The sequence below is a fragment of the Nerophis lumbriciformis genome, linkage group LG39 (assembly GCF_033978685.3).
Source record: "Nerophis lumbriciformis linkage group LG39, RoL_Nlum_v2.1, whole genome shotgun sequence".
In the NCBI taxonomy this organism is placed as follows: Eukaryota; Metazoa; Chordata; class Actinopteri; order Syngnathiformes; family Syngnathidae; genus Nerophis; species Nerophis lumbriciformis.
In genome coordinates, this window is record NC_084586.2 from 22009618 (window position 1) to 22036836 (window position 27219).

At 43.2% G+C, this 27219-nt stretch overlaps 1 protein-coding gene across 3 annotated transcripts in view; it reads right to left on the minus strand.

The window, feature by feature from the left end:
* The window catches only part of tanc2b (tetratricopeptide repeat, ankyrin repeat and coiled-coil containing 2b), a 335698-nt gene that overhangs the window by 196942 nt on the left and 111537 nt on the right, over positions 1-27219 (minus strand). For all 3 annotated transcript variants that reach the window (XM_061931928.1, XM_061931930.1, XM_061931929.1), the window contains exon 3: positions 8625-8699. In XM_061931928.1, the coding sequence (XP_061787912.1) occupies positions 8625-8699 (75 nt within the window). The remainder of the gene's footprint in view (positions 1-8624; positions 8700-27219) is intronic.

Below are 27219 nucleotides of genomic sequence, written 5' to 3' on the forward strand. Positions count from 1 at the left end.
TTCTTTTTTTGCGGGAAGTCCTCAAAACTGCAGTCAAAGATCCTCTATGTGACAGGGCCACTTTGCTATTTCTGACATATAGAGGATCTTTGACAAGTGTTTTTTTTTTTTTGCGACAGGTCGTCAAAACTGTCATATAGGATCTTTGACATGTGGGGTTTTTTGCAGGAGGTCCTCAAAATGACTGTCAAAGATCCTCTATGTAACAGAAACAGCAAAGTGCCCCTGTCACGTAGAGGATCTTTGACAAGTGTTTTTTTTTTGTTGTTTTTTTTTGCGGGAGGTCCTCAAAACTGCAGTTAAAGATCCTCTATGCAACAGGAGCTTTCTGCTGCTTTTATAGTGTTATTTTTTTGCGGGAGGTCCTCAAAACTGCAGTCAAAGATCCTCTATGTGACAGGGGCAGGCACTTTGCTATTTCTGACATATATAGGATCTTTGACATGTGTTTTTTTTTGCAGGAGGTCCTCAAAACTGCAGTCAAAGATCCTTTATGTGACAGGGGCACTTTGCTATTTCTGACATATAGAGGATCTTTGACAAGTGTTTTTTTTTTTTTTTTTTTGCGGGAGGTCCTCAAAACTGCAGTCAGGAGCACTTTTCTATTTCTGACATATAGAGGATCTTTAAAAAGTGCTTTGTTTTTTTTGCGACAGGTCCTCAAAACTGTCATATAGGATCTTTGACATGTGGGGTTTTTTGCAGGAGGTCCTCAAAATGACTGTCAAAGATCCTCTATGTGACAGAAACAGCAAAGTGCAACAGGAGCTTTCTGCTGTTTTTATAGTGTTATTTTTTTGCGGGAGGTCCTCAAAACTGCAGTCAAAGATCCTCTATGTGACAGGGGCACAAAGGGGTTTCTGTCATATAGAGGATCTTTGACAAGTGTCGTTTTTGGGAGATCCTTTAAAACTGCAGTCAAAGATCCTCTAAGCGACAGGAGCACTGTGCCGTTTTTAAAGACCTAGTGACACTTGTCAAAGATCCTACATGACAGAAACAGCAAAGTGTCCCTGTCATATAGAGGATCTTTGACAAGTGTTGTTTTTTTCTGCAGGAGGTCCTCCAAAACTGCAGTCAAAGATCCTCTATGCGACAGGAGCACTTTGCTATTTCTGACATATAGAGGATCTTTGACAAGTGGTTTTTTTGGGTTTTTTTGCGACAGGTCCTCAAAACTGTCATATAGGATCTTTGACATGTGGGTTTTTTTTGCAGGAAGTCCTCAAAATGACTGTCAAAGATCCTCTATGTAACAGAAACAGCAAAGTGCCCCTGTCACATAGAGGATCTTTGACAAGTGTTTTTTTTTTTTTTTTTGCGGGAGGTCCTCAAAACTGCAGTCAAAGATCCTCTATGCAACAGGAGCTTTCTGCAGTTTTTATAGTGTTATTTTTTTGCGGGAGGTCCTCAAAACTGCAGTCAAAGATCCTCTATGTGACAGGGGCACAAAGGTGTTTCTGTCATATAGAGGATCTTTGACAAGTGTCGTTTTTGGGAGATCCTTTAAAACTGCAGTCAAAGATCCTCTATGCGACAGGAGCACTGTGCCATTTTTAAAGACCTAGTGACACTTGTCAAAGATCCTATATGACAGAAACAGCAGAGCGTCCCTGTCGTATAGAGGATCTTTAACAAGTGTTGTTTTTTTCTGCAGGAGGTCCTCCAAAACTGCAGTCAAAGATCCTCTATGCGACAGGAGCACTGTGCCGTTTTTAAAGACCTAGTGACACTTGTCAAAGATCCTATATGACAGAAACAGCAAAGTGTCCCTGTCATATAGAGGTGTTTTTTTTTTGCAGTAGGTCTTCAAAAACTGCAGTCAAAGATCCTCTATGAGACAGGAGCACTCTGCTGTTTTTAAAGATCTTGTGACACTTACCTTAATGACATAAACAGCAAAGTGCCCTTGTCATATAGAGGATCTTTGACAAGTGATTTTTTTTTAGTGTGGTCCTTAAAAACTGCAGTCAAAGATCCTTTATGAGACAGGAGCACTCTGCTGTTTATAAAGGTAAAAAAAAGTGCAAAAAAAGAACACTTGTCAAAGATCCTCTATATAACAGGGGCACTTTGCTGTTTCTGTCACATAGAGGATCTTTGACAAATGTTTTTTTTTTTGAGGGAGGTCCTCAAAAACTGCAGTCAAAGATCCTCGATGCGACAGGAGCACTCTGCTGTTTTTAAATATCTAGTGACACTTGTCAAAGATCCTATATGACAAACACCAAAGTGTCACTAGGTCTTTAAAAACAGCACAGTGCTCCTGTCACATAGAGGCTCTTTGATTGCAGTTTTTGAGGACCCCCTGCAAAAAAAAACAACAAAAAAAAACACTTGTCAAAGATCTTCTATGTTATAGAGGGTCTTTGACAAGTGTTTTTATAATAAGATCCTCTATATTATGAAGGATCTTTGACAAGTGTTTTTTTGCAAGAGGTCCTCAAAAACTGCAGTCAAAGATCCTCTAGGTCTAGTGCAAAAAAAGAACACTTGTCAAAGATCCTCTATATAACAGGGGCACTTTGCGGTTTCTGTCACATAGAGGATCTTTGACAAGTGTTCTTTTTTTGCACTAGACCTAGAGGATCTTTGACTGCAGTTTTTGAGGACCCCCTGCAAAAAAAAACAACAAAAAAAAAACTTGTCAAAGATCTTCTATGTTATAGAGGGTCTTTGACAAGTGTTTTTATAATAAAATCCTCTATATTATAAAGGATCTTTGACAAGTGTTTTTTTGCAAGAGGTCCTCAAAAACTGCAGTCAAAGATCCTCTAGGTCTAGTGCAAAAAAAGAACACTTGTCAAAGATCCTCTATATAACAGGGGCACTTTGCGGTTTCTGTCACATAGAGGATCTTTGACAAGTGTTGTTTTTTCTGCAAGAGGTCCTCAAAAACTGCAGTCAAAGATCCTCTATGAGACAGGAGCACTCTGACCTTGTGACACTTGTCAAAGATCCTATATGACAGAAACAGCAAAGTGTCCCCGTCTATATAGAGGATCTTTGACATGTGGTTTTTTTTGCAGGAGGTCCTCAAAATGACTGTCAAAGATCCTCTATGTGACAGAAACAGCAAAGTGCACCTGTCATATAGAGGATCTTTGACAAGTGTTGTTTTCTTTTTGCAGGGAGGTCCTCAAAAACTGCAGTCAAAGATCCTCTATGCGACAGGAGCACTCTGGCTCTTTTTAAAGACCTAGTGACACTTGTCAAAGATCCTATATGACAGAAACAGCAAAGTGTCCCCGTCATATAGAGGATCTTTGACATGTGGGGTTTTTTTTGCAGGAGGTCCTCAAAATGACTGTCAAAGATCCTCTATGTGACAGAAACAGCAAAGTGCACCTGTCATATAGAGGATCTTTGACAAGTGTTGTTTTCTTTTTGCGGGAGGTCCTCAAAAACTGCAGTCAAAGATCCTCTATGAGACAGGAGGACTCTGGCTCTTTTTAAAGACCTAGTGACACTTGTCAAAGATCCTATATGACAGAAACAGCAAAGTGCACCTGTCATATAGAGGATCTTTGACAAGTGTTGTTTTCTTTTTGCGGGAGGTCCTCAAAAACTGCAGTCAAAGATCCTCTATGAGACAGGAGGACTCTGGCTCTTTTTAAAGACCTAGTGACACTTGTCAAAGATCCTATATGACAGAAACGGCAAAGTGTCCCTGTCATATAGAGGATCTTTGACATGTGGGTTTTTTAGCAGGAGGTCCTCAAAATGACTGTCAAAGATCCTCTATGTGACAGAAACAGCAAAGTGCACCTGTCATATAGAGGATCTTTGACAAGTGTTGTTTTCTTTTTGCAGGGAGGTCCTCAAAAACTGCAGTCAAAGATCCTCTATGCGACAGGAGCACTCTGGCTCTTTTTAAAGACCTAGTGACACTTGTCAAAGATCCTATATGACAGAAACAGAAAAGTGTCCCCGTCATATAGAGGATCTTTGACATGTGGGTTTTTTTTGCAGGAGGTCCTCAAAATGACTGTCAAAGATCCTCTATGTGACAGAAACAGCAAAGTGCACCTGTCATATAGAGGATCTTTGACAAGTGTTGTTTTCTTTTTGCGGGAGGTCCTCAAAAACTGCAGTCAAAGATCCTCTATGTGACAGGGGCACAAAGGTGTTTCTGTCATATAGAGGATCTTTGACAAGTGTCGTTTTTGGGAGATCCTTTAAAACTGCAGTCAAAGATCCTCTATGCGACAGGAGCACTGTGCGGTTTTTAAAGACCTAGTGACACTTGTCAAAGATCCTATATGACAGAAACAGCAAAGTGTCCCTGTCATAAAGAGGATCTTTGACAGCAATTTTGAGGACTTCCTGCAAAAAAAAACACTTGTCAAAGATCTTCTTTATTATAGAGGATCTTTGACAAGTGTTTTTTAAAGGTCTAGTCTAGTGCAACTGGTCAAAGGCTGTTTTAAGAGCCTAGTGCACAAAGATTCTACACTTTGCTGTTTTTAAGTGTTGTGCAACAAAACAACAAACTCAAGTGAATCTCAAAATCAGCAATCAAAGATCTTCTATATGAAAGAATCACTTTGCTTTCATCAGGTCATTAAAAAGAGCAGTCAAAGATCCTTTATACAGATACGATGATACATGCTAGCCTGGAGGTTATTGACGTCAGCGCGATTGACCTAGAAGAGGGAAACAACGCTGTGTGACCTCGCTTCCACATCAACAACACCCGGGTTTTAATCACAACCACATCCTCTCTGGTCATAGTATTAGCATACATGCTAGTTAAAACTGCTTTTATTAGCATACATGCTAGTTAAAAGTGTAAATATTATGATATTATTAGCATACATGCTAGTTAAAAGTGTAAATAGTTGTATATTATTAGCATACATGCTAGTTAAAAGTGCTTTTATTAGCATACATGCTAGTTAAAAGTGTAAATAGTTGGATATTATTAGCATACATGCTAGTTAAAAGCTCCTCTCCGAGCTGCCACCTTAACGTGGTAGAGGAGTTTGCGTGTCCCAATGATCCTAGGAGCTATGTTGTCCGGGGGCTTCTATGCCCCCTGGTAGGGTCTCCCAAGGCAAACTGGTCCTAGGTGAGGGATCAGACAAAGAGCAGCTCGAAGACCTCTATGAAGAACACGAACAAGGAACCCAGATTTCCCTCGCCCGGACGCGGGTCACCGGGGCCCTCCTCTGGAGCCAGGCCCGGAGGTGTGGCACGATGGCGAGCGCCTGGTGGCCGGGCCTGTCCCCATGGGGCCCGGCCGGGCACAGCCCGAAGAGGCAACGTGGGTCCCCCCTCCAATGGGCTCACCACCCATAGCAGGGGCCATAGAGGTCGGGTGCAATGTGAGCTGGGCGGCAGCCGAGGGCAGGGCACTTGGCGGTCCGATCCACGGCTACATAAGCTAGCTCTTGGGACGTGGAACGTCACCTCGCTGGGGGGGAAGGAGCCTGAGCTAGTGCGTGAGGTGGAGAAGTTCCGGCTAGATATAGTCGGACTCACTTCGACGCACAGCAAGGGCTCTGGAACCAGTTCTCTTGACAGGGGCTGGACTCTCTTCCACTCTGGCGTTGCCGGCAATGAGAGGCGACGGGCTGGGGTGGCAATTCTTGTTTCCCCTCGGCTCAAAGCCTGCACGTTGGAGTTCAACCCGGTGGACGAGAGGGTAGCCTCCCTCCGCCTTCGGGTGGGGGGACGGGTCCTGACTGTTGTTTGCGCTTACGCGCCCAACGGCAGTTCAGATTACCCACCCTTTTTGGATTCACTCGAGGGAGTACTGGAGAGTGCTCCCCCGGGTGATTCCCTCGTTCTACTGGGGGACTTCAACGCTCATGTTGGCAACGACAGTGAAACCTGGAGAGGCGTGATTGGGAAGAATGGCCACCCGGATCTGAACCCGAGTGGTGTTTTGTTATTGGACTTTTGTGCTCGTCACGGATTGTCAATAACAAACACCATGTTCAAACATAAGGGTGTCCATATGTGCACTTGGCACCAGGACACCCTAGGCCGCAGTTCCATGATCGACTTTGTAGTTGTGTCATCGGATTTGCGGTCTCATGTTTTGGACACCCGGGTGAAGAGAGGGGCGGAGCTTTCTACCGATCACCACCTGGTGGTGAGTTGGCTGCGATGGTGGGGGAGGATGCCGGACAGACCTGGCAAGCCCAAACGCATTGTGAGGGTTTGGTGGGAACGCCAGGCAGAGTCTCCTGTCAGAGAGAGTTTCAATTCCCACCTCCGGAAGAACTTTGAACATGTCCCGAGGGAGGCGCTGGACATTGAGTCCGAGTGGACGATGTTCCGTACCTCTGTTGTCGAGGCGGCCGATTGGAGCTGTGGCCGCAAGGTAGTTGGTGCCTGTCGTGGCGGTAATCCTAGAACCCGTTGGTGGACACCGGCGGTGAGGGATGCCGTCAGGCTGAAGAAGGAGTCCTATCGGGTTCTTTTGGCTCATGGGACTCCTGACGCAGCAGACAGGTACCGACAGGCCAAGCGGTGTGCGGCTTCAGCGGTCGCGGAGGCAAAAACTCGGACATGGGAGGAGTTCGGTGAGGCCATGGAAAAAGACTTCCGGACGGCTTCGAAGCAATTCTGGACCACCATCCGCCGCCTCAGGAAGGGGAAGCAGTGCAGTGTCAACACCGTGTATGGTGGGGATGGTGCTCTGTTGACCTCGACTGCGGATGTTGTGGATCGGTGGAGAGAATACTTCGAAGACCTCCTCAATCCTACCAGCACGTCTTCCTATGAGGAAGCAGGGCCTGGGGAATCTGTGGTGGGCTCTCCTATTTCTGGGGCTGAGGTTGCCGAGGTAGTTAAAAAGCTCCTCGGTGGCAAGGCCCCGGGGGTGGATGAGATCCGCCCGGAGTTCCTTAAGGCTCTGGATGTTGTGGGGCTGTCTTGGTTGACAAGACTCTGCAACATCGCGTGGACATCGGGGGCGGTACCTCTGGATTGGCAGACCGGGGTGGTGGTTCCTCTCTTTAAGAAGGGGAACCGGAGGGTGTGTTCCAACTATCGTGGGATCACACTCCTCAGCCTTCCCGGTAAGGTCTATTCAGGTGTACTGGAGAGGAGGCTACGCCGGATAGTCGAACCTCGGATTCAGGAGGAACAGTGTGGTTTTCGTCCTGGTCGTGGAACTGTGGACCAGCTCTATACTCTCGGCAGGGTCCTTGAGGGTGCATGGGAGTTTGCCCAACCAGTCTACATGTGCTTTGTGGACTTGGAGAAGGCATTCGACCGTATACCCCGGGAAGTCCTGTGGGGAGTGCTCAGAGAGTATGGGGTAAAGGACTGTCTTATTGTGGCGGTTCGCTCCCTGTATGATCAGTGTCAGAGCTTGGTCCGCATTGCCGGCAGTAAGTCGGACACGTTTCCAGTGAGGGTTGGACTCCGCCAAGGCTGCCCTTTGTCACCGATTCTGTTCATAACCTTTATGGACATAATTTCTAGGCGCAGTCAGGGCGTTGAGGGTATCTGGTTTGGTGGATGCAGGATTAGGTCTCTGCTTTTTGCAGATGATGTGGTCCTGATGGCTTCATCTGGCCAAGATCTTCAGCTCTCACTGGATCGGTTCGGAGCCGAGTGTGAAGCGACTGGGATGGGAATCAGCACCTCCAAATCCGAGTCCATGGTTCTTGCCCGGAAAAGGGTGGAGTGCCATCTCCGGGTTGGGGAGGAGATCTTGCCCCAAGTGGAGGAGTTCAAGTACCTCGGAGTCTTGTTCACGAGTGAGGGAAGAGTGGATCGTGAGATCGACAGGCGGATCGGTGCGGCATCTTCAGTAATGCGGACGCTGTATCGATCCGTTGTGGTGAAGAAGGAGCTGAGCCAGAAGGCAAAGCTCTCGATTTACCGGTCGATCTACGTTCCCATCCTCACCTATGGTCATGAGCTTTGGGTCATGACCGAAAGGACAAGATCACGGGTACAAGCGGCCGAAATGAGTTTCCTCCGCCGGGTGGCGGGGCTCTCCCTTAGAGATAGGGTGAGAAGCTCTGTCATCCGGGGGGAGCTCAAAGTAAAGCCGCTGCTCCTCCATATCAAGAGGAGCCAGATGAGGTGGTTCGGGCATCTGGTCAGGATGCCACCCGAACGCCTCCCTCGGGAGGTGTTTCGGGCACGTCCGACCGGTAGGAGGCCACGGGGAAGACCCAGGACACGTTGGGAAGACTATGTCTCCCGGCTGGCCTGGGAACGCCTCGGGATCCCCCGGGAGGAGCTGGACGAAGTGGCTGGGGAGAGGGAAGTCTGGGCTTCCCTGCTTAGGCTGCTGCCCCCGCGACCCGACCTCGGATAAGCGGAAGAAGATGGATGGATGGCTAGTTAAAAGTGTAAATAGTTGGCTATTATTAGCATACATGCTAGTTAAAAGTGTAAATATTATGATATTATTAAAATGCATGCTAGTTTTCTAGTGTAAATAAGGGTGGAGGAGGATGAAGGTGATTAGGTGGAGGAGGATGGAGGTGATTAGGTGGAGGAGGATGGAGGTGATTAGGTGGAGGAGGATGGAGGTGATTATCTAAAAGACTTCCTCTCCTCTGAGGACATTCCTGCTGCTGATAAACATCCAGAGAAAGTGTCGCTCCAAGCCAAGTGTTGAGAGGACCTTCAGAACACAAAGGTGTGCTTACCGTGGCCAAAGTGTCTCAGGTGAGGGTCTGAAGCAGCAGGTGAGCGGGGCTCTGCCAGCTCCTCACTGCCTCCATCTGTGCACAGGAAGAAGGAGAGTGAGCAGTGAGCAGTGAGCAGTGAGACCACGCCTGGTCGGCAGCAACATCATGTGGCCCCTCAGGACCCCCAGCAGGCTGCTCACACACACACACACACACACACACACACACACACCCACACCCACACCCACACACACACACACACACACACACACACACACACACACACACACACACACACACACACACACACACACACTTCTTCAGGCGGCCTCTGACTGACGCTGGCCAAGTTGGAGCGTGCCACCCAGCACCACTTACTGCTCCTCCTCCTCCTCCTCCTGCTCCTGCCCATGGTGGAAGTGGTGGTCTACAAGTCAGCCTGACAAGACTACATCCAGTCTAAACTACATCCAGTCTAAACTACATCCAGTCTAAACTACATCCAGTCTAAATTACATCCAGTCTAAACTACATCCAGTCTAAACTACATCCAGTCTAAACTACATCCAGTCTAAATTACATGCAGTCTAAATTACATCCAGTCTAAACTACATCCAGTCTAAACTACATGCAGTCTAAACTACATCCAGTCTAAACTACATCCAGTCTAAACTACATCCAGTCTAAACTACATCCAGTCTAAATTACATCCAGTCTAAACTACATCCAGTCTAAACTACATCCAGTCTAAACTACATCCAGTCTAAATTACATCCAGTCTAAACTACATCCAGTCTAAATTACATCCAGTCTAAACTACATCCAGTCTAAACTACATCCAGTCTAAACTACATCCAGTCTAAATTACATCCAGTCTAAACTACATCCAGTCTAAACTACATCCTGTCTAAACTACATCCAGTCTAAACTACATGCAGTCTAAACTACATCCTGTCTAAACTACATCCAGTCTAAACTACATGCAGTCTAAACTACATCCAGTCTAAATTACATCCAGTCTAAACTACATCCAGTCTAAACAACATCCAGTCTAAACTACATGCAGTCTAAACTACATCCAGTCTAAACAACATTCAGTCTAAACTACATGCAGTCTAAATTACATCCAGTCTAAATTACATGCAGTCTAAACTACATCCAGTCTAAACGACATCCAGTCTAAACTACATCAAGTCTAAACTACCTCCAGTCTAAACTACCTCCAGTCTAAACTACATTCAGTCTAAACTACATGCAGTCTAAAATACATCCAGTCTTAACTACATGCAGTCTAAATTACATGCTGTCTAAACTACATCCAGTCTAAACTACATCAAGTCTAAACTACATCCAGTCTAAACTACATCCAGTCTAAACTACATTCAGTCTAAACTACATCCAGTCTAAACTACATCCAGTCTTAACTACATGCAGTCTAAATTACATCCCGTCTAAATTACATCCAGTCTAAACTACATGCAGTCTAAATTACATGCAGTCTAAACTACATCCAGTCTAAACTACATCAAGTCTAAACTACATCCAGTCCAAACTACATCCAGTCTAAACTACATTCAGTCTAAACTACATCCAGTCTAAACTACATCCAGTCTTAACTACATGCAGTCTAAATTACATCCCGTCTAAATTACATCCAGTCTAAACTACATGCAGTCTAAATTACATGCAGTCTAAACTACATGCAGTCTAAATTACATCCAGTCTAAACTACATCCAGTCTAAACTACATACAGTCTAAATTATATCCAGTCTAAACTACATCCAGTCTAAACTACATCCAGTCTAAACTACATCCAGTCTAAACTACATCCAGTCTAAACTACATGCAGTCTAAACTACATCCAGTCTAAACTACATCCAGTCTAAACTACATCCAGTCTAAACTACATGCAGTCTAAATTACATCCAGTCTAAATTACATCCAGTCTAAACTACATCCAGTCTAAACTACATCCAGTCTAAATTACATCCAGTCTAAACTACATCCAGTCTAAACTACATCCAGTCTAAACTACATCCAGTCTAAACTACATGCAGTCTAAACTACATCCAGTCTAAACCACATCCAGTCTAAACTACATCCAGTCTAAATTACATGCAGTCTAAATTCACTCCAGTCTAAACTACATGCAGTCTAAACTACATGCAGTCTAAACTACATCCAGTCTAAACTACATGCAGTCTAAACTACATCCAGTCTAAATTACATGCAGTCTAAACTACATCCAGTCTAAACTACATGCAGTCTAAATTACATCCAGTCTAAACTACATCCAGTCTAAACCCTCTAAATGTGACATTGACACATTTAGAGAGTTTCTACCTGACATTGACACATTTAGAGTTTCTGTCTGACATTTAGAGAGTTTCTGCCTGACATTGACACATTTAGAGAGTTTCTGCCTGACATTTAGAGAATTTCTGCCTGACATTTAGAGTTTCTGCCTGACATTTAGAGTTTCTGCCTGACATTGACACATTTAGAGAGTTTCTGCCTGACATTTAGAGAGTTTCTGCCTGACATTTAGAGAGTTTCTGCCTGACATTTAGAGAGTTTCTGCCTGACATTGACACATTTAGAGACTTTCTGCCTGACATTGACACATTTAGAGAGTTTCTGCCTGACATTGACACATTTAGAGAGTTTCTGTCTGACATTTAGAGAGTTTCTGCCTGACATTGACACATTTAGAGAGTTTCTGCCTGACATTGACACATTTAGAGAGTTTCTGCCTGACATTGACACATTTAGAGAGTTTCTGTCTGACATTGACACATTTAGAGAGTTTCTGCCTGACATTGACACATTTAGAGAGTTTCTGCCTGACATTGACACATTTAGAGAGTTTCTGCCTGACATTGACACATTTAGAGAGTTTCGGCCTGACATTGACACATTTAGAGAGTTTCGGCCTGACATTGACACATTTAGAGAGTTTCTGCCTGACATTGACACATTTAGAGAGTTTCTGCCTGACATTGACACATTTAGAGAGTTTCTGCCTGACATTGACACATTTAGAGAGTTTCTGCCTGACATTTAGAGAGTTTCTGCCTGACATTTAGAGAGTTTCTGTCTGACATTGACACATTTAGAGAGTTTCTGCCTGACATTGACACATTTAGAGAGTTTCTGCCTGACATTGACACATTTAGAGAGTGTCTGCCTGACATTTAGAGAGTTTCTGCCTGACATTTAGAGAGTTTCTGTCTGACATTGACACATTTAGAGAGTTTCTGTCTGACATTGACATATTTAGAGAGTTTCTGCCTGACATTGACACATTTAGAGTTTCTGCCTGACATTGACACATTTAGAGAGTTTCTGTCTGACATTGACACATTTAGAGAGTTTCTACCTGACATTTAGAGAGTTTCTGCCTGACATTGACACATTTAGAGAGTTTCTGCCTGACATTTAGAGAGTTTCTGCCTGACATTTAGACATTTATAGAGTTTTTGCCTGACATTGACTCATTTAGAGAGTTCTGCCTGACATTTAGAGAGTTTCTGCCTGACATTTAGAGAGTTTCTGCCTGACATTTAGACATTTAGAGAGTTTTTGCCTGACATTGACTCATTTAGAGAGTTTCTGCCTGACATTTAGAGAGTTTCTGCCTGACATTGACACATTTAGAGAGTTTCTGCCTGACATTGACTCATTTAGAGAGTTTCTGCCTGACATTTAGAGAGTTTCTGCCTGACATTGACACATTTAGAGAGTTTCTGCCTGACATTGACACATTTAGAGAGTTTCTGTCTGACATTGACACATTTAGAGAGTTTCTGCCTGACATTGACTCATTTAGAGAGTTTCTGCCTGACATTTAGAGAGTTTCTGCCTGACATTTAGACATTTAGAGAGTTTCTGCCTGACATTGACACATTTAGAGAGTTTCGGTCTGACATTGACACATTTAGAGAGTTTCTGTCTGACATTGACACATTTAGAGAGTTTCTGTCTGACATTTAGAGAGTTTCTGCCTGACATTTAGACATGACTTTGCTGGCCTCCTCCAAAGACAATCATGTCTTTATCGGGGGAGAAAGCGGTCATTCTTCTGCTCTCTTGTCGGCCAATCACAACGCCACGCAGACAAACGCCGCCTTTGACCTCTGATTGGGCCAGGACACAAACGTCTTCACCAAACACAAGAAGACGACGACTCGGGTCCCGGTGACACAATGTCGTCTCTGTCGCCGGCCATGAAGGCGTCCTACGCCGCCACCACGCCACGCCAAGGCGGCGAGATGATGTCATGTTGTGGTTAAAGTGCTCTGTATTCATTGTAAAGAGCCTCTCAACAACAGGTGTGTCCAAAGTGCGGCCCCGGGGGCCACAACTCATTTTCAAGGGCACATTTTACAAATGCTATCAATACAACACAAGAAAAAACATGACAAAGTGGAATAAAAGAGGTGAAATGTAACAAGGAAATGTTGACTCTAATAACACAAAAACTTTTTTCTTTGAAAATAATAATGAATGTAATGAATTATTGACATATTCAATTACTTCAAATATTCCACTTAGAAATATTTATCGTGGAAAAGATTGCATAGTTTGTGTTTGCCATATAAAAAACACATTTATCTATGACAAAAATAGCATAAAAAACAAAAAATAAATAAAAATGATAATTGACAAATAGATCTCTCCTCTCTGAGCTGCCACCTTATTGTGGTAGAGGAGTTTGCGTGTCCCAATGATCCTAGGAGCTATGTTGTCCGGGGGCTTTATGCCCCCTGGTAGGGTCTCCCAAGGCAAACTGGTCCTAGGTGAGGGATCAGACAAAGAGCAGCTCGAAGATCTCTATGAGGAACACTGACAAGGAACCCAGATTTCCCTCGCCCGGACGCGGGTCACCGTGGCCCCCCTCTGGAGCCAGGCCCGGAGGTGGGGCACGATGGCGAGCGCCGGGTGGCCGGGCCTGCCCCCATGGGGCCCGGCCGGGCACAGCCCGAAGAGGCAACGTGGGTCCCCCCTCCAATGGGCTCACCACCCATAGCAGGGGTCATAGAGGTCGGGTGCGATGTGAGCTGGGCGGCAGCCGAGGGCAGGGCACTTGTCGGTCCGATCCTCGGCTACAGAAGCTAGCTCTTGGGACGTGGAACGTCACCTCGCTGGGGGGGAAGGAGCCTGAGCTAGTGCGCAAGGTGGAGAAGTTCCGGCTAGATATAGTCGGACTCACTTCGACGCACAGCACGGGCTCTGGAACCAGTTCTCTCGAGAGGGGCTGGACTCTCTTCCACTCTGGCGTTGCCGGCAGTGAGAGGCGACGGGCTGGGGTGGCAATTCTTGTTTCCCCCCGGCTCAGAGCCTGCACATTGGAGTTAAAACCGGTGGACGAGAGGGTAGCTTCCCTCCGCCTTCGGGTGGGGGAACGGGTCCTGACTGTGGTTTGCGCTTATGCGCCAAACCGCAGCTCAGAGTACCCACCCTTTTTGGATTCACTCGAGGGAGTACTTGAGAGTGCGCCCCCGGGTGATTCCCTCGTTCTACTGGGAGACTTCAATGCTCATGTTGGCAGCGACAGTGAAACCTGGAGAGGCGTGATTGGGAAGAATGGCTGCCCGGATCTGAATCCGAGTGGTGTTTTGTTATTGGACTTTTGTGCTCGTCACAGATTGTCAATAACAAACACCATGTTCAAGCATAAGGGTGTCCATATGTGCACTTGGCACCAGGACACCCTAGGCCGCAGTTCCATGATCGACTTTGCAGTTGTGTCATCGGATTTGCGGCCTCATGTTTTGGACACTCGGGTGAAGAGAGGGGCGGAGCTTTCTACCGATCACCACCTGGTGGTGAGTTGGCTGCGATGGTGGGGGAGGATGCCGGACAGACCTGGCAGGCCCAAACGCATTGTGAGGGTTTGCTGGGAACGTCTGGCAGAGTCTCCTGTCAGAGAGAGTTTCAATTCCCACCTCCGGAAGAACTTTGAACATGTCACGAGGGAGGTGCTGGACATTGAGTCCGAATGGACCATGTTCCGCACCTCTATTGTCGAGGCGGCTGATTGGAGCTGTGGCCGCAAGGTAGTTGGTGCTTGTCGTGGCGGTAATCCTAGAACCCGTTGGTGGACACCGGCGGTGAGGGATGCCGTCAAGTATGAATTGTTTTAGTTGTATTGTAAAACTTGCAAACGTTGCTCGGAGTGATGAAGAACCCATACGTGTAGAAAACGCTATGGAAGCACCCCAGCAGTGAGCGAACTCGTCCAAAAGATGGCGCCGTGGCACAAACAATAACACAGCTTTTCAGTGTCCGTTCAAAACTATCTGTTCAATACAAAACATTACGGCCTTTAGCAAAGAAAAATCCATAAATTAGACGCACCGTTTTATAAGCCGCAGGGTTTAAAGCGTAGGGAAAAAAAGCATATATCTAATCTACATTTTATTCTTATTATTTCAAATACATTTTTAGAATGTTGTTATAACCTGGAAGTTATCCAGAGTCTGCACAGTTTTGAGGGTAAATTCCAATATTGATCCGACTGTCTAATCATGAAAATATGGATTGTTTACAACAAAAACAGGAAATGTTTTCAGAATAAATTGCTTAAATGTTCAATATTCTGACACAATCTAACTGCTGCCAGTGAACGCGTCCATGACGGGAACAACTTACCATTGATTGACTTTTCTATTGCAGGGATAGCAAGACCAAATAAGTAACTACAGGTTTAAAAAACAAGATTCGCATGCGGCTTTTGAGAGGAAACCAAACAAGCCCAAAGTCGCGGACTTGGCAAGACCGTTTCCTGCGTCTCTTATAAACCGTCCTCTAGTTCCCGAATAAAGACTTCCCCCAGATGTCCTGTTGTAAATAAATCCCCCACTTTTACTGTTTAGTTTCATGCTTTTTGCATCAGGCACCTGACTGGGCAGCTAATGGATCCTTGGACAGCTAAGGGGTCCTTTGGGAAGCTACTTCCCAGCCTGCAGTTATTTACATTTAGTTTCCTTGCACTACAACTAAGACATCTGCGGATAAAACATAAAAAGACTGGGCGATAAAATGATATCGGTATACATCGCGAGTAGACACGCGATCGATATCAGTACAAAATACGTGCGATACGTATTTGTTCGACTTTGTCGGAAGAAGGCGGGAGTATGGAAGCAAGGTTGGTTGCATGAACAAAGGCACTCGCAAAGCAGGAAGTGATCACTGATCAGCGGGAGCCAATCAGGTGACAGTGTCAACTATCACGTTTGGTTGATTCTCTGCATGGAGTGAGAAGAGAAAGTCAAAATTAAGAAATTGTGCATAAAAAAGAAAAAGTCATTTTTGGGGATTTTTTTTAACGTTGCCGTAGTCAGACCTACACTCTTAGAAATAAAAGTGCTAAGTAGAACCATATAAGGTTCTTCGGCTCGTCCTCATAGGAGAACCCTTTTTGGCTCCAGGTAGACCCTTTTTATAAAGGTTCCACCTGGAACCCTTTTGGAGGGTTCTACCTAGAACTGTGTGTGTAAGGTTCCACCCAGAACCCCCCATGAGAGGTTCTACAAAGAACCCACGCAGGGAGTTCCACTAAGAACCCTTTCAGGTTTCAAGGGTTTCATCTAGAACCCACACAGGGAGTTCCACAAAGAACTCTTTCATGTTTCAAGGGTTTCATCTAGAACCCACACAGGGAGTTCCACTAAGAACCCTTTCGTTTGTCAAGGGTTTCATCTAGAACCCATGCAGGGAGTTCCACTAAGAACCCTTTCATGTTTCAAGGGTTTCATCTAGAACCCACACAGGGAGTTCCACTAAGAACCCTTTCGTATTTCAAGGGTTTCATCTAGAACCCACACAGGGAGTTCCACTAAGAACCCTTTTGTATTTCAAGACTTTCATCTAGAACCCACGCAGGGAGTTCCACTAAGAACTCTTTCGTATTTCAAGGGTTTCATCTAGAACCCACACAGGGAGTTCCACTAAGAACCCTTTCATGTTTCAAGGGTTTCATCTAGAACCCACACAGGGAGTTCCACTAAGAACCCTTTCGTATTTCAAGGGTTTCATCTAGAACCCACACAGGGAGTTCCACTAAGAACCCTTTTGTATTTCAAGACTTTCATCTAGAACCCACGCAGGGAGTTCCACTAAGTACCCTTTCGTATTTCAAGGGTTTCATCTAGAACCCACACAGGGAGTTCCACTAAGAACCCTTTCGTTTGTCAAGGGTTTCATCTAGAACCCATGCAGGGTGTTCCACTAAGAACCCTTTCAGGTTTCAAGGGTTTCATCTAGAACCCACGCAGAGAGTTCCACTAAGAACCCTTTCGTATTTCAAGGGTTTCATCTAGAACCCACACAGGGAGTTCCACTAAGAACCCTTTTGTATTTCAAGACTTTCATCTAGAACCCACGCAGGGAGTTCCACTAAGAACCCTTTCGTATTTCAAGGGTTTCATCTAGAACCCATGCAGGGAGTTCCACTAAGAACCCTTTCATGTTTCAAGGGTTTCATCTAGAACCCACACAGGGAGTTCCACTAAGAACCCTTTCGTTTGTCAAGGGTTTCATCTAGAACCCATGCAGGGAGTTCCACTAAGAACCCTTTCAGGTTTCAAGGGTTTCATCTAGAACCCACACAGGGAGTTCCACTAAGAACCCTTTCGTTTGTCAAGGGTTTCATCTAGAACCCATGCAGGGAGTTCCACTAAGAACCCTTTCAGGTTTCAAGGGTTTCACCTAGAACCCACACAGGGAGTTCCACTAAGAACCCTTTCGTTTGTCAAGGGTTTCATCTAGAACCCATGCAGGGAGTTCCACTAAGAACCCTTTCAGGTTTCAAGGGTTTCACCTAGAACCCACACAGGGAGTTCCACAAAGTACTCTTTCATGTTTCAAGGGTTTCATCTAGACCTGACACAGGGGGTTCTAAAAACGTCCCTTTTCAAAGGTTTTCACCGATAACCATCTTGTCTTCTGAGGGTTCTATAAAGAACCATATTGTATTCTACAGATCAGTTTAGTTCATATTATATTGTGGTCATTTATCATGTTGACATTGAACAAACATTCAAAACATTTGAATGAGAAAAACATTTATTTAAAGATAGACACCATTATTGGCAAATGTTATCAGGAAGTATGTCCCTCATGCTTTCAACAATCCCTGAAGAACTCTTTCTTCCAAAAACGGTTCTCTGGATCAAAATAGTTCTTACTGGAACCCTTAGTGTTAGTGAGAACCCTTTTAAAACCAATTATTCAGAAAAGGGATTTTAAAGGGTTCTCTGGATCAAAATGGTTCTTACTGGAACCATTAGCGTTACCAAGAACCCTTGAAAAACCCTTTCTTCGGGAAAGGGTTTTTCAGAAGCAAATGGTTCCAGTTAGAACCTCAGCCCTTGTAGAAGAACCCTTTTAGAACCCTTATTTCTAAGTATGTGGTTACAGTATGTGGTCTGTAAATGATGCAAGGCAAGACCGCTAATGCCACACGCTCACCCTTTAGAGCACAGCTGTATCTTCCTGCCACTAAACCTGCAGAAAATAGTTAAAAAGTTAAAATTAAAGTACCAATGATTGTCACACACACACTAGGTGTGGCGAGATTATTCTCTGCATTTGACCCATCACCCTTGATCACCCCCTGGGAGGTGAGGGGAGCAGTGGGCAGCAGCGGTGGCCGCGCCCGGGAATCATTTTTGGTGATTTAACCCCCAATTCCAACCCTTGATGCTGAGTGCCAAGCAGGGAGGTAATGGGTCCCATTTTTATAGTCTTTGGTATGACTCGGCCGGGGTTTGAACTCACAACCTACCGATCTCAGGGCGGACACTCTAACCACTAGGCCACTGAGTAGGTTAGTTCTTCTCAGGTTTCTATGTTTACATTTTCACACTATTTTCTTACACTTTATGAAGCATTTCTTACTTATTCCTTCATTTTAAGAGATTATAGTTAAGTGTTCAATGTGATTTGACTATTTTGTTGACATTGTTTGAGTGTTTTCCATGTTTGTGTTGACATTTCCTTTCTGCCTTGATAGCTGAGGGATTATAATCAGAAGAAGGTTATATTTCAAATAAAATATATTTTTCTCCTGCTCCATATTTTCCATAGGTTATAGAAAATGTCAAAAATTATCAATATTGATCAATATAATGATAAAATTCAAATAATTACTGGATAACAAAAAATTCCTTTCCGTAGTTCAGGAGTCGGCAACCCAAAATGTTGAAAGAGCCATATTGGACCAAAAATACAAAAACAAATCTGTCTGGAGCCGCAACAAATGAAAAGCCATATTACATACAGATAGTGTGTCATGAGATATAAATTGAATTAAGAGGACTTAAAGGAAACTAAATGAGCTCAAATATAGCTACAAATGAGGCATAATGACGCAATATGTACATATAGCTAGCCTAAATAGCATGTTAGCATCGATTAGCTCGCAGTCATGCAGTGACCAAATATGTCTGATTAGCACTCCACACACGTCAATAACATCAACAAAACTCACCTTTGTGCATTCACGCACAACGTTAAAAGTTTGGTGTACAAAATGAGGCAGAAAAAGAAGTGGCATAAAACACGTCCTAGAAAGTCGGAGAAAGTTATACATGTAAACAAACTACGGTGAGTTCAAAGACCGCCAAAAATAGTAGGACAAAACGGCGCTCGCCAAATACTCGAATCAGCGAAGCACGTTTAATATAAATAGTGTGCTTTATAACAATTAGGGAGGTTTGTGTCATGTTTGTCCTCCTACAGAAACCATATTAAAACAAAAAATATATTTTTTCCCCCTTATCTTTTTCCATTTTTCATATATTTTTTAAAAAGCTCCAGAGAGCCACTAGGGCGGCGCTAAAGAGCCGCATGCGGCTTGAGAGCCGCGGGTTGCCGACCCCTGCCATAGTTCAATAAGAATAACATGGCAAATTCATGTTACACAGACGTTATTTCCTGCCACTAAACCTGCAGAAAATAGTTCTTCTCAGGTTTCTATGTTTACATTTTCACACTATTTTCTTACACTTTATGAAGCATTTCTTACATATTCCTTCATTTTAAGAGATTATAGTTAAGTGTGCAATGTGATTTCACTATTTTGTTGACATTGTTTGTTTTCCATGTTTGTGTTGACATTTCCTTTCTGCCTTGATAGCAAGAACATTTCAATAATTATCGATATTGATCAATATAATAATACAATTCAAATAATTACTGCAAAACAAAAACATTCCTTTACATAGTTAAATAAAAATAACAGGGCAAATTCATGTTACACAGACGTTATTTCCTGCCACTAAACCTGCAGAAAATAGTTCTTCTCAGGTTTCTATGTTTACATTTTCACACTATTTTCTCACACTTTATGAAGCATTTCTTACATATTCCTTCATTTTAAGAGATTATAGTTAAGTGTTCAATGTGATTTGACTATTTTGTTGACATTGTTTGTTTTCCATGTTTGTGTTGACATTTCCTTTCTGCCTTGATAGCTAGAACATTTCAATAATTATCAATAATTATCAATATAATAATACAATTCAAATAATTACTGCATAACAAAAAAAAATCCTTTCCATAGTTAAATAAAAAATAACATGGCAAATTCATGTTACACAGACGTTATTTCCTGCCACTAAACCTGCAGAAAATAGTTCTTCTCAGGTTTCTATGTTTACATTTTCACACTATTTTCTTACACTTTATGAAGCATTTCTTACATATTCCTTCATTTTAAGAGATTATAGTTAAGTGTGCAATGTGATTTCACTATTTTGTTGACATTGTTTGTTTTCCATGTTTGTGTTGACATTTCCTTTCTGCCTTGATAGCAAGAACATTTCAATAATTATCAATATTGATCAATATAATAATACAATTCAAATAATTACTGCAAAACAAAAACATTCCTTTCCATAGTTAAATAAAAATAACAGGGCAAATTCATGTTACACAGCCGTTATTTCCTGCCACTAAACCTGCAGAAAATAGTTCTTCTCAGGTTTCTATGTTTACATTTTCACACTATTTTCTCACACTTTATGAAGCATTTCTTACATATTCCTTCATTTTAAGAGCTTATAGTTAAGTGTTCAATGTGATTTGACTATTTTGTTGACATTGTTTGTTTTCCATGTTTGTGTTGACATTTCCTTTCTGCCTTGATAGCTAGAACATTTCAATAATTATCAATAATTATCAATATAATAATACAATTCAAATAATTACTGCATAACAAAAAAAAATCCTTTCCATAGTTAAATAAAAAATAACATGGCAAATTCATGTTACACAGACGTTATTTCCTGCCACTAAACCTGCAGAAAATAGTTCTACTCAGGTTTCTATGTTCACATTTTCACACTATTTTCTTACACTTTATGAAGCATTTCTTACATATTCCTTCATTTTAAGAGATTATAGTTAAGTGTTCAATGTGATTTGACTATTTTGTTGACATTGTTTGTTTTCCATGTTTGTGTTGACATTTCCTTTCTGCCTTGATAGCTGAGGGATTATAATCAGAGTATGTCACATTTGAATTATAATGTTTACATTAAATCATGTTTTTCCCTGGTCCAATAGGTCATAAAAATATCCACTATTGATACAAAACACTGATATCGTGATACAGTTTCAAGTAATATCGCCCAGTCCTAAAAAAAAAATCACATAGACATCACTGACTCGGTCCCATACTAAATTGAAAAGCTCTCTTTTGAAAAATTCCAGACAATTGAGACTATTTGGAAAAAATGAAAGAATATGGAGCTGTGGCCCCCGTCTCCCTGGCACCGACCGTCACCAGCGGGGTGTTTGGACGGTCGGGCATCGGGCCAGAGAGATGACGCATGGCAGTGCGTCACCACAGATGGAGGGACAGAGGGAGCACTACTAATGACTGGCATGAATAGATGGACTGTCACACAGAAACATCACCTACTGCTGTGTGGAGGAATGAGCCATGCTCTTCCACACATGCATAGACTGCTGTACAGGTGGCCAACTCAAGGCCTGGGGGGGTGTAACGGTACGTGTATTTGTATTGAACCGTTTCGTGTCTAATGCTTAAACCAAAAATAAACAAAAGGTGAGTGCCCCTAAGAAAAGGCATTGAAGCTTAGGGAAGGCTATGCAGAACAAAACTAAAACTGAATGGGCTACAAAGTAAACAAAAACAGAATGCTGGACGACAGCAAAGACTTACTGTGGAGCAAAGACGGCGTCCACAAAGTACATCCGAACATGACATGACAATCAACAATGTCCCCACAAAGAAGGATAAAAACCACTGAATTGCTAAAACAAAGTAGATGCAGGAAATATCGCTCAAAGGAAGGCATGAAACTTCTACAGGAAAATACCAAAAAAACAAAAACAAAAGAAGAGTACAAGACAAGAAGTAAAACACTACACACAGGAAAACAGCAAAAAAGTCCAAATAAGTCAGGGTGTGATGTGACAGGTGGTGACAGTACACCTACTTTGAGACAAGAGCTATAGTGATGCGTGCTTGGTTATGCTTTAAAGTCATATCCAACTTTTTACTGTCAACTGAGTTTTGTTTTTTAATGATTTCTGCTGGTGACAGACAGTTTTTTTGTTTTTTTTTTGTTTTTAGTTTTTGTTTTTTGATTTATTTATTTTTTATACATTTTGATTTCTATTTACTGTTTTAATTGGTTTTACCCTTTAAAATCGTTTTTAATCATATTTATTTTTATATTGGTTTTATATTTATTTATTTATTGTTTTTATTCAGTCATAGGTGGAGCTATGGTTAATATTTGAATATTGTTTTTAATATTGTTGTGCAGGATTTTGGAAACATTTGTGTTGTTTAAATGTGCTATATAAATAAAGTGGATTGGCTTGGTGGTGTTAGTTAGTTTTTGTTTTTTTAATTTATGTATTTTTTATAAATTTTGATTACTATTTACTGTTTTAATTGGTTTTACCCTTTAAAATCGTTTTTAATCATATTTATTTTTATATTGGTTTTATATTTATGTATTTATTGTTTTTATTCAGGTGGAGCTATGGTTAATATTTGAATATTGTTTTTAATATTGTCATACTTGCCAACCCTCCCGGATTTTCCGGGAGACTCCCGAAATCCAGCGCCTCTCCCGAAAACCTCCCGGGACAAATTTTCTCCCGAAAATCTCCCGAAATTCAGGCGGGCTCAGGTCCTCCACAATATAAACAGCGTACCTGCCCAATCACATTATAACTGTAGAATGATGGAGGGCGAGTTCTTGGTTTCTTATGTGGGTTTATTGTTAGGCAGTTTCATTAACGTCCTCCCAGCGCGGCAACAACACACAACAACAGCAGTCACTTTTTTGTATACCGTAAAGCAGTTTGTCTGCCGTAAACAGCAATGTTGTGACACTCTTAAACAGGACAATACTGCCATCTAGTGCATTTGATGAAAGCACTTTTGTGCGTGCCACACATCAATGCATCATCAGAGAGGGTGTTCAGCATGGTTAGAAAAATAGTGACAGAGAATAGAACAAGGATGGACAATTCAACCCTTAACTCAACAATACTCTGCGTACTGTACGTGGGCTAATTGGAAGTTTGGAGCTCTGTAGCAAGTGACTGTGCAGAAAGTCTTTGCACTATGCTGACCTCTATGTCAGTTTACCTGGCTTACCACTTGGTGGCTGAGTTGCTGTTGTTCCCAAACTCTTCACTTTTCTTATGTACTGATGAATGGATGATGAACAGAGGATGAACGGCGGATGAACAGAGGATGAATGGAAGATGAATGAGGCTGAATGGATGATGAACGAAGGATAAATAGATGATGAACAGAGGATGAATGGAAGATGAATGAGGATGAATGGATGATGAATAGATGATGAACATATAATAAATGGACAATGATGAATGCATGATAAATGGAGGATGAACGAATGATGAACAGATGATGAAAGAACGATGAACGAGTGATGAACAGATGATGAACGGGTGATGAACGGATGATGAGCGGATGATGAACGAATGATGAACAGATGATGAACGGACGATGAACGAGTGATGAACGGACGATGAACGGGTGATGAACAGATGATGAACAAATGATGAACAGATGATGAACAGATGATGAACGAATGATGAATGGATGATGAACGTATAATAAACGGACAATGAACGGGTGATGAATGCATGATAAATGGAGGATGAACGAATGATGAACGAACGATGAACGAGTGATGAACGGATGATGAACAGATGATGAACGGACGATGAACGGGTGCTGAACGGATGATGAACGGATGATGAACAGATGATGAACGGATGATGAATAGATGATGAACGTATAACATCACACCTTCAGGTACCTTGGAGTCCACATCTCTAATGACTTCTCCTGGACAGTCAACACCACATCAATCATCAAGAAGGCTCAGCAGCGGCTACACTTCCTTAGAGTCCTCGGGAAGTACAACCTGAAGCCTGACCTGCTGCTGACCTTCTACCGCTCGTCCATCGAGAGCCTGCTGACCTACTGTATTACGGTATGGTACGGCAGCTGCACTGCAGCAGACAGGGAGAGGCTGCAAAGAGTGGTCAAGACGGCTCAGAAGATCATCGGCCGCCCTCTCCCCTCTCTGACGGACATCTACACCTCCCGCTGCCTCAACAGAGCCAGTGCCATCATCAAGGACAGCACCCACCCTGACTCTGACCTGTTCCACCTGCTGCCCTCTGGGAAGCGCTACAGGTGCATTAAAACCAAAACAAACAGGCTAAAGAACAGCTTCTTCCCCAGGGCCATAACCATCCTGAACGGACTGCCCCATTGTCCCTCATAACTGCCTTCTCTTCGGTGCAATAACCCATTCCACCAACCACCCTGTTTTTGTTTTGTTTTTTTTCATGTATATATTCATTTCACACCATATTCATTGCACTTCTACATTTTTTATATTTTTATATATTTGCACATTGTTTTTCTAGCATGCACACATCGCACTGTATGGAATGGCCTCAATCTCGTTACCTTGCGTAATGACAATAAAGCTGATTCTGATTCTGATTCTGATAATAAATGGACAATGAACGGGTGATGAATGCATGATAAATGGAGGATGAACAAATGATGAACAGATGATGAACGAACGATGAACGAGTGATGAACGGATGATGAACAGATGATGAACGGATGATGAACGAGTGATGTACGGATGATGAACAGATGATGAACGGATGATGAATGGATGATGAACGTATAATAAATGGACAATGAAAGGGTGATGAATGCATGATAAATGGAGGATGAACGAATGATGAACAGATGATGAACGAACGATGAACGAACGATGAACGAGTGATGAACGGATGATGAACAGATGATGAACGGACGATAATGGATGATGAACAGATGATGAACGGATGATGAATGGATGATGAACGTATAATAAATGGACAATGAACGGGTGATGAATGCATGATAAATGGAGGATGAACGAATGATGAACAGATGATGAACGAACAATGAACGAACGATGAACGAGTGATGAACGGATGATGAACAGATGATGAACGGACGATAACGGATGATGAACAGATGATGAACGGATGATGAATGGATGATGAACGTACAATAAATGGACAATGAACGGGTGATGAATGCATGATAAATGGAGGATGAACAAATGATGAACAGATGATGAACGAACGATGAACGAGTGATGAACGGATGATGAACAGATGATGAACGGACGATGAACGGGTGATGAACAGATGATGAACGGACGATGAACGGGTGATGAACGGATGATGAAGGAGTGATGAACAGATGATGAACGGATGATGAACAGACAATGAACAGATGATGAACGGATGATGAACGGATGATGAACGGACGATGAACGGGTGATGAACGGATGATGAACGGATGATGAACAGAGGTGAACGGACGATGAACGGGTGATGAACGGATGATGAAGGAGTGATGAACAGAGGATGAATAGATGATGAATGGATGATGAACGGACAATGAACGGATGATGAACTGGTGATGAACTGGTGATGAACGGATGATGAACAGATGATGAACGGGTGATGAACGGATGATAAACGGATGATGAACGAGTGCTGAACGGATGCTGAACGGATGATGAACAGATGATGAACAGATGATGAACGGATGATGAACGGGTGATGAACGGGTGATGAAGGAGTGATGAACAGATGATGAACGGATGATGAACAGACAATGAACAGATGATGAACGGGTGATGAACGGATGATGAACGAGTGCTGAACGGATGCTGAACAGATGATGAACAGATGATGAACGGATGATGAACGGATGATGAACGGGTGATGAACGGATGGAGGGACAGTCGTAGATGGTGGTAAGATGAATGATAGAGTGATGGTGGTCAGATGAATGATAGAGTGATGGTGGTAAGATGAATGATAGAGTGATGGTGGTCAGATGAATGATAGAGTGATGGTGGTCAGATGAATGATAGAGTGATGGTGGTAAGATGAATGATAGAGTGATGGTGGTCAGATGAATGATAGAGTGATGGTGGTCAGATGAATGACAGAGTGATGGTGGTCAGATGAATGACAGAGTGATGGTGGTCAGATGAATGACAGAGTGATGGTGGTCAGATGAATGGATGGAGGGATGGAGGAAGAGTTGAATGAAGACAAGAGTGATGGAGGAAGGAAGAGAAAGAGAAGAAGGATGAAGGTGAAGAGAAAGAAGAAGACACCCACACTGGCAGGAAGTTGTGTCGCCGCACCAAGTGGGCGCTGGTAGAAAAAAGAAAAAAGGTAGCAAAGGAACACATGACTGACTTGTTACATCACACCGAGTGAGAAGAAGCAAAAATAGAGCAAGTGTGGAGGTACCAAGACTTCCTGCCTCCACGTCGCCGTGACGACGGCCAGGGCCAGAGAGCCAGGAGGAGGAGACGAGAGCGGAGTGAAAGTCACATGACCAGACAGGAAGCTGAGACACGCCCCCTGGAGCACACCTGTCCCTGTCTGAGACACGCCCCCTGGAGCACACCTGTGTCCATGCTGCTTAGTCATCAACCCTGGTGGCTCCCTGGAGCTTTTTCAAAAAAAAGTATGAAAGTGGAAAAAGATGGTGGAAAATATATACCGTATTTTCCGCACTATAAGGCGCACCTAAAAACCACAAATTTTCTCAAAAGCTGACAGTGCGCCTTATAACCCGGTGCGCTTTATATATGGATTAATATTAAGATTCATTTTCATAAAGTTTCGGTCTCGCAACTACGGTAAACAGCCGCCATCTTTTTTCCCCGTAGAAGAGGAAGTGCTTCTTCTTCTACGCAAGCAACCGCCAAGGTAAGCACCCGCCCCCATAGAACAGGAAGCGCTTCTTCTTCTACTGTAAGCAACCACCCGCCCGCGTAGAAGAAGAAGAAGCGCGCGGATATTACCGTACGTTTCATTTCCTTTGTGTGTTTACATCTGTAAAGACCACAAAATGGCTCCTACTAAGCGACAGGTTTCCGGTTCATGAAAAGACGCAATCTCTCCATCCGCACACGGACTACTATTTCACAGCAACTGCCTAAAGACTTTCAAGAAAAGCTGGCTACTTTCCGTGCATATTGT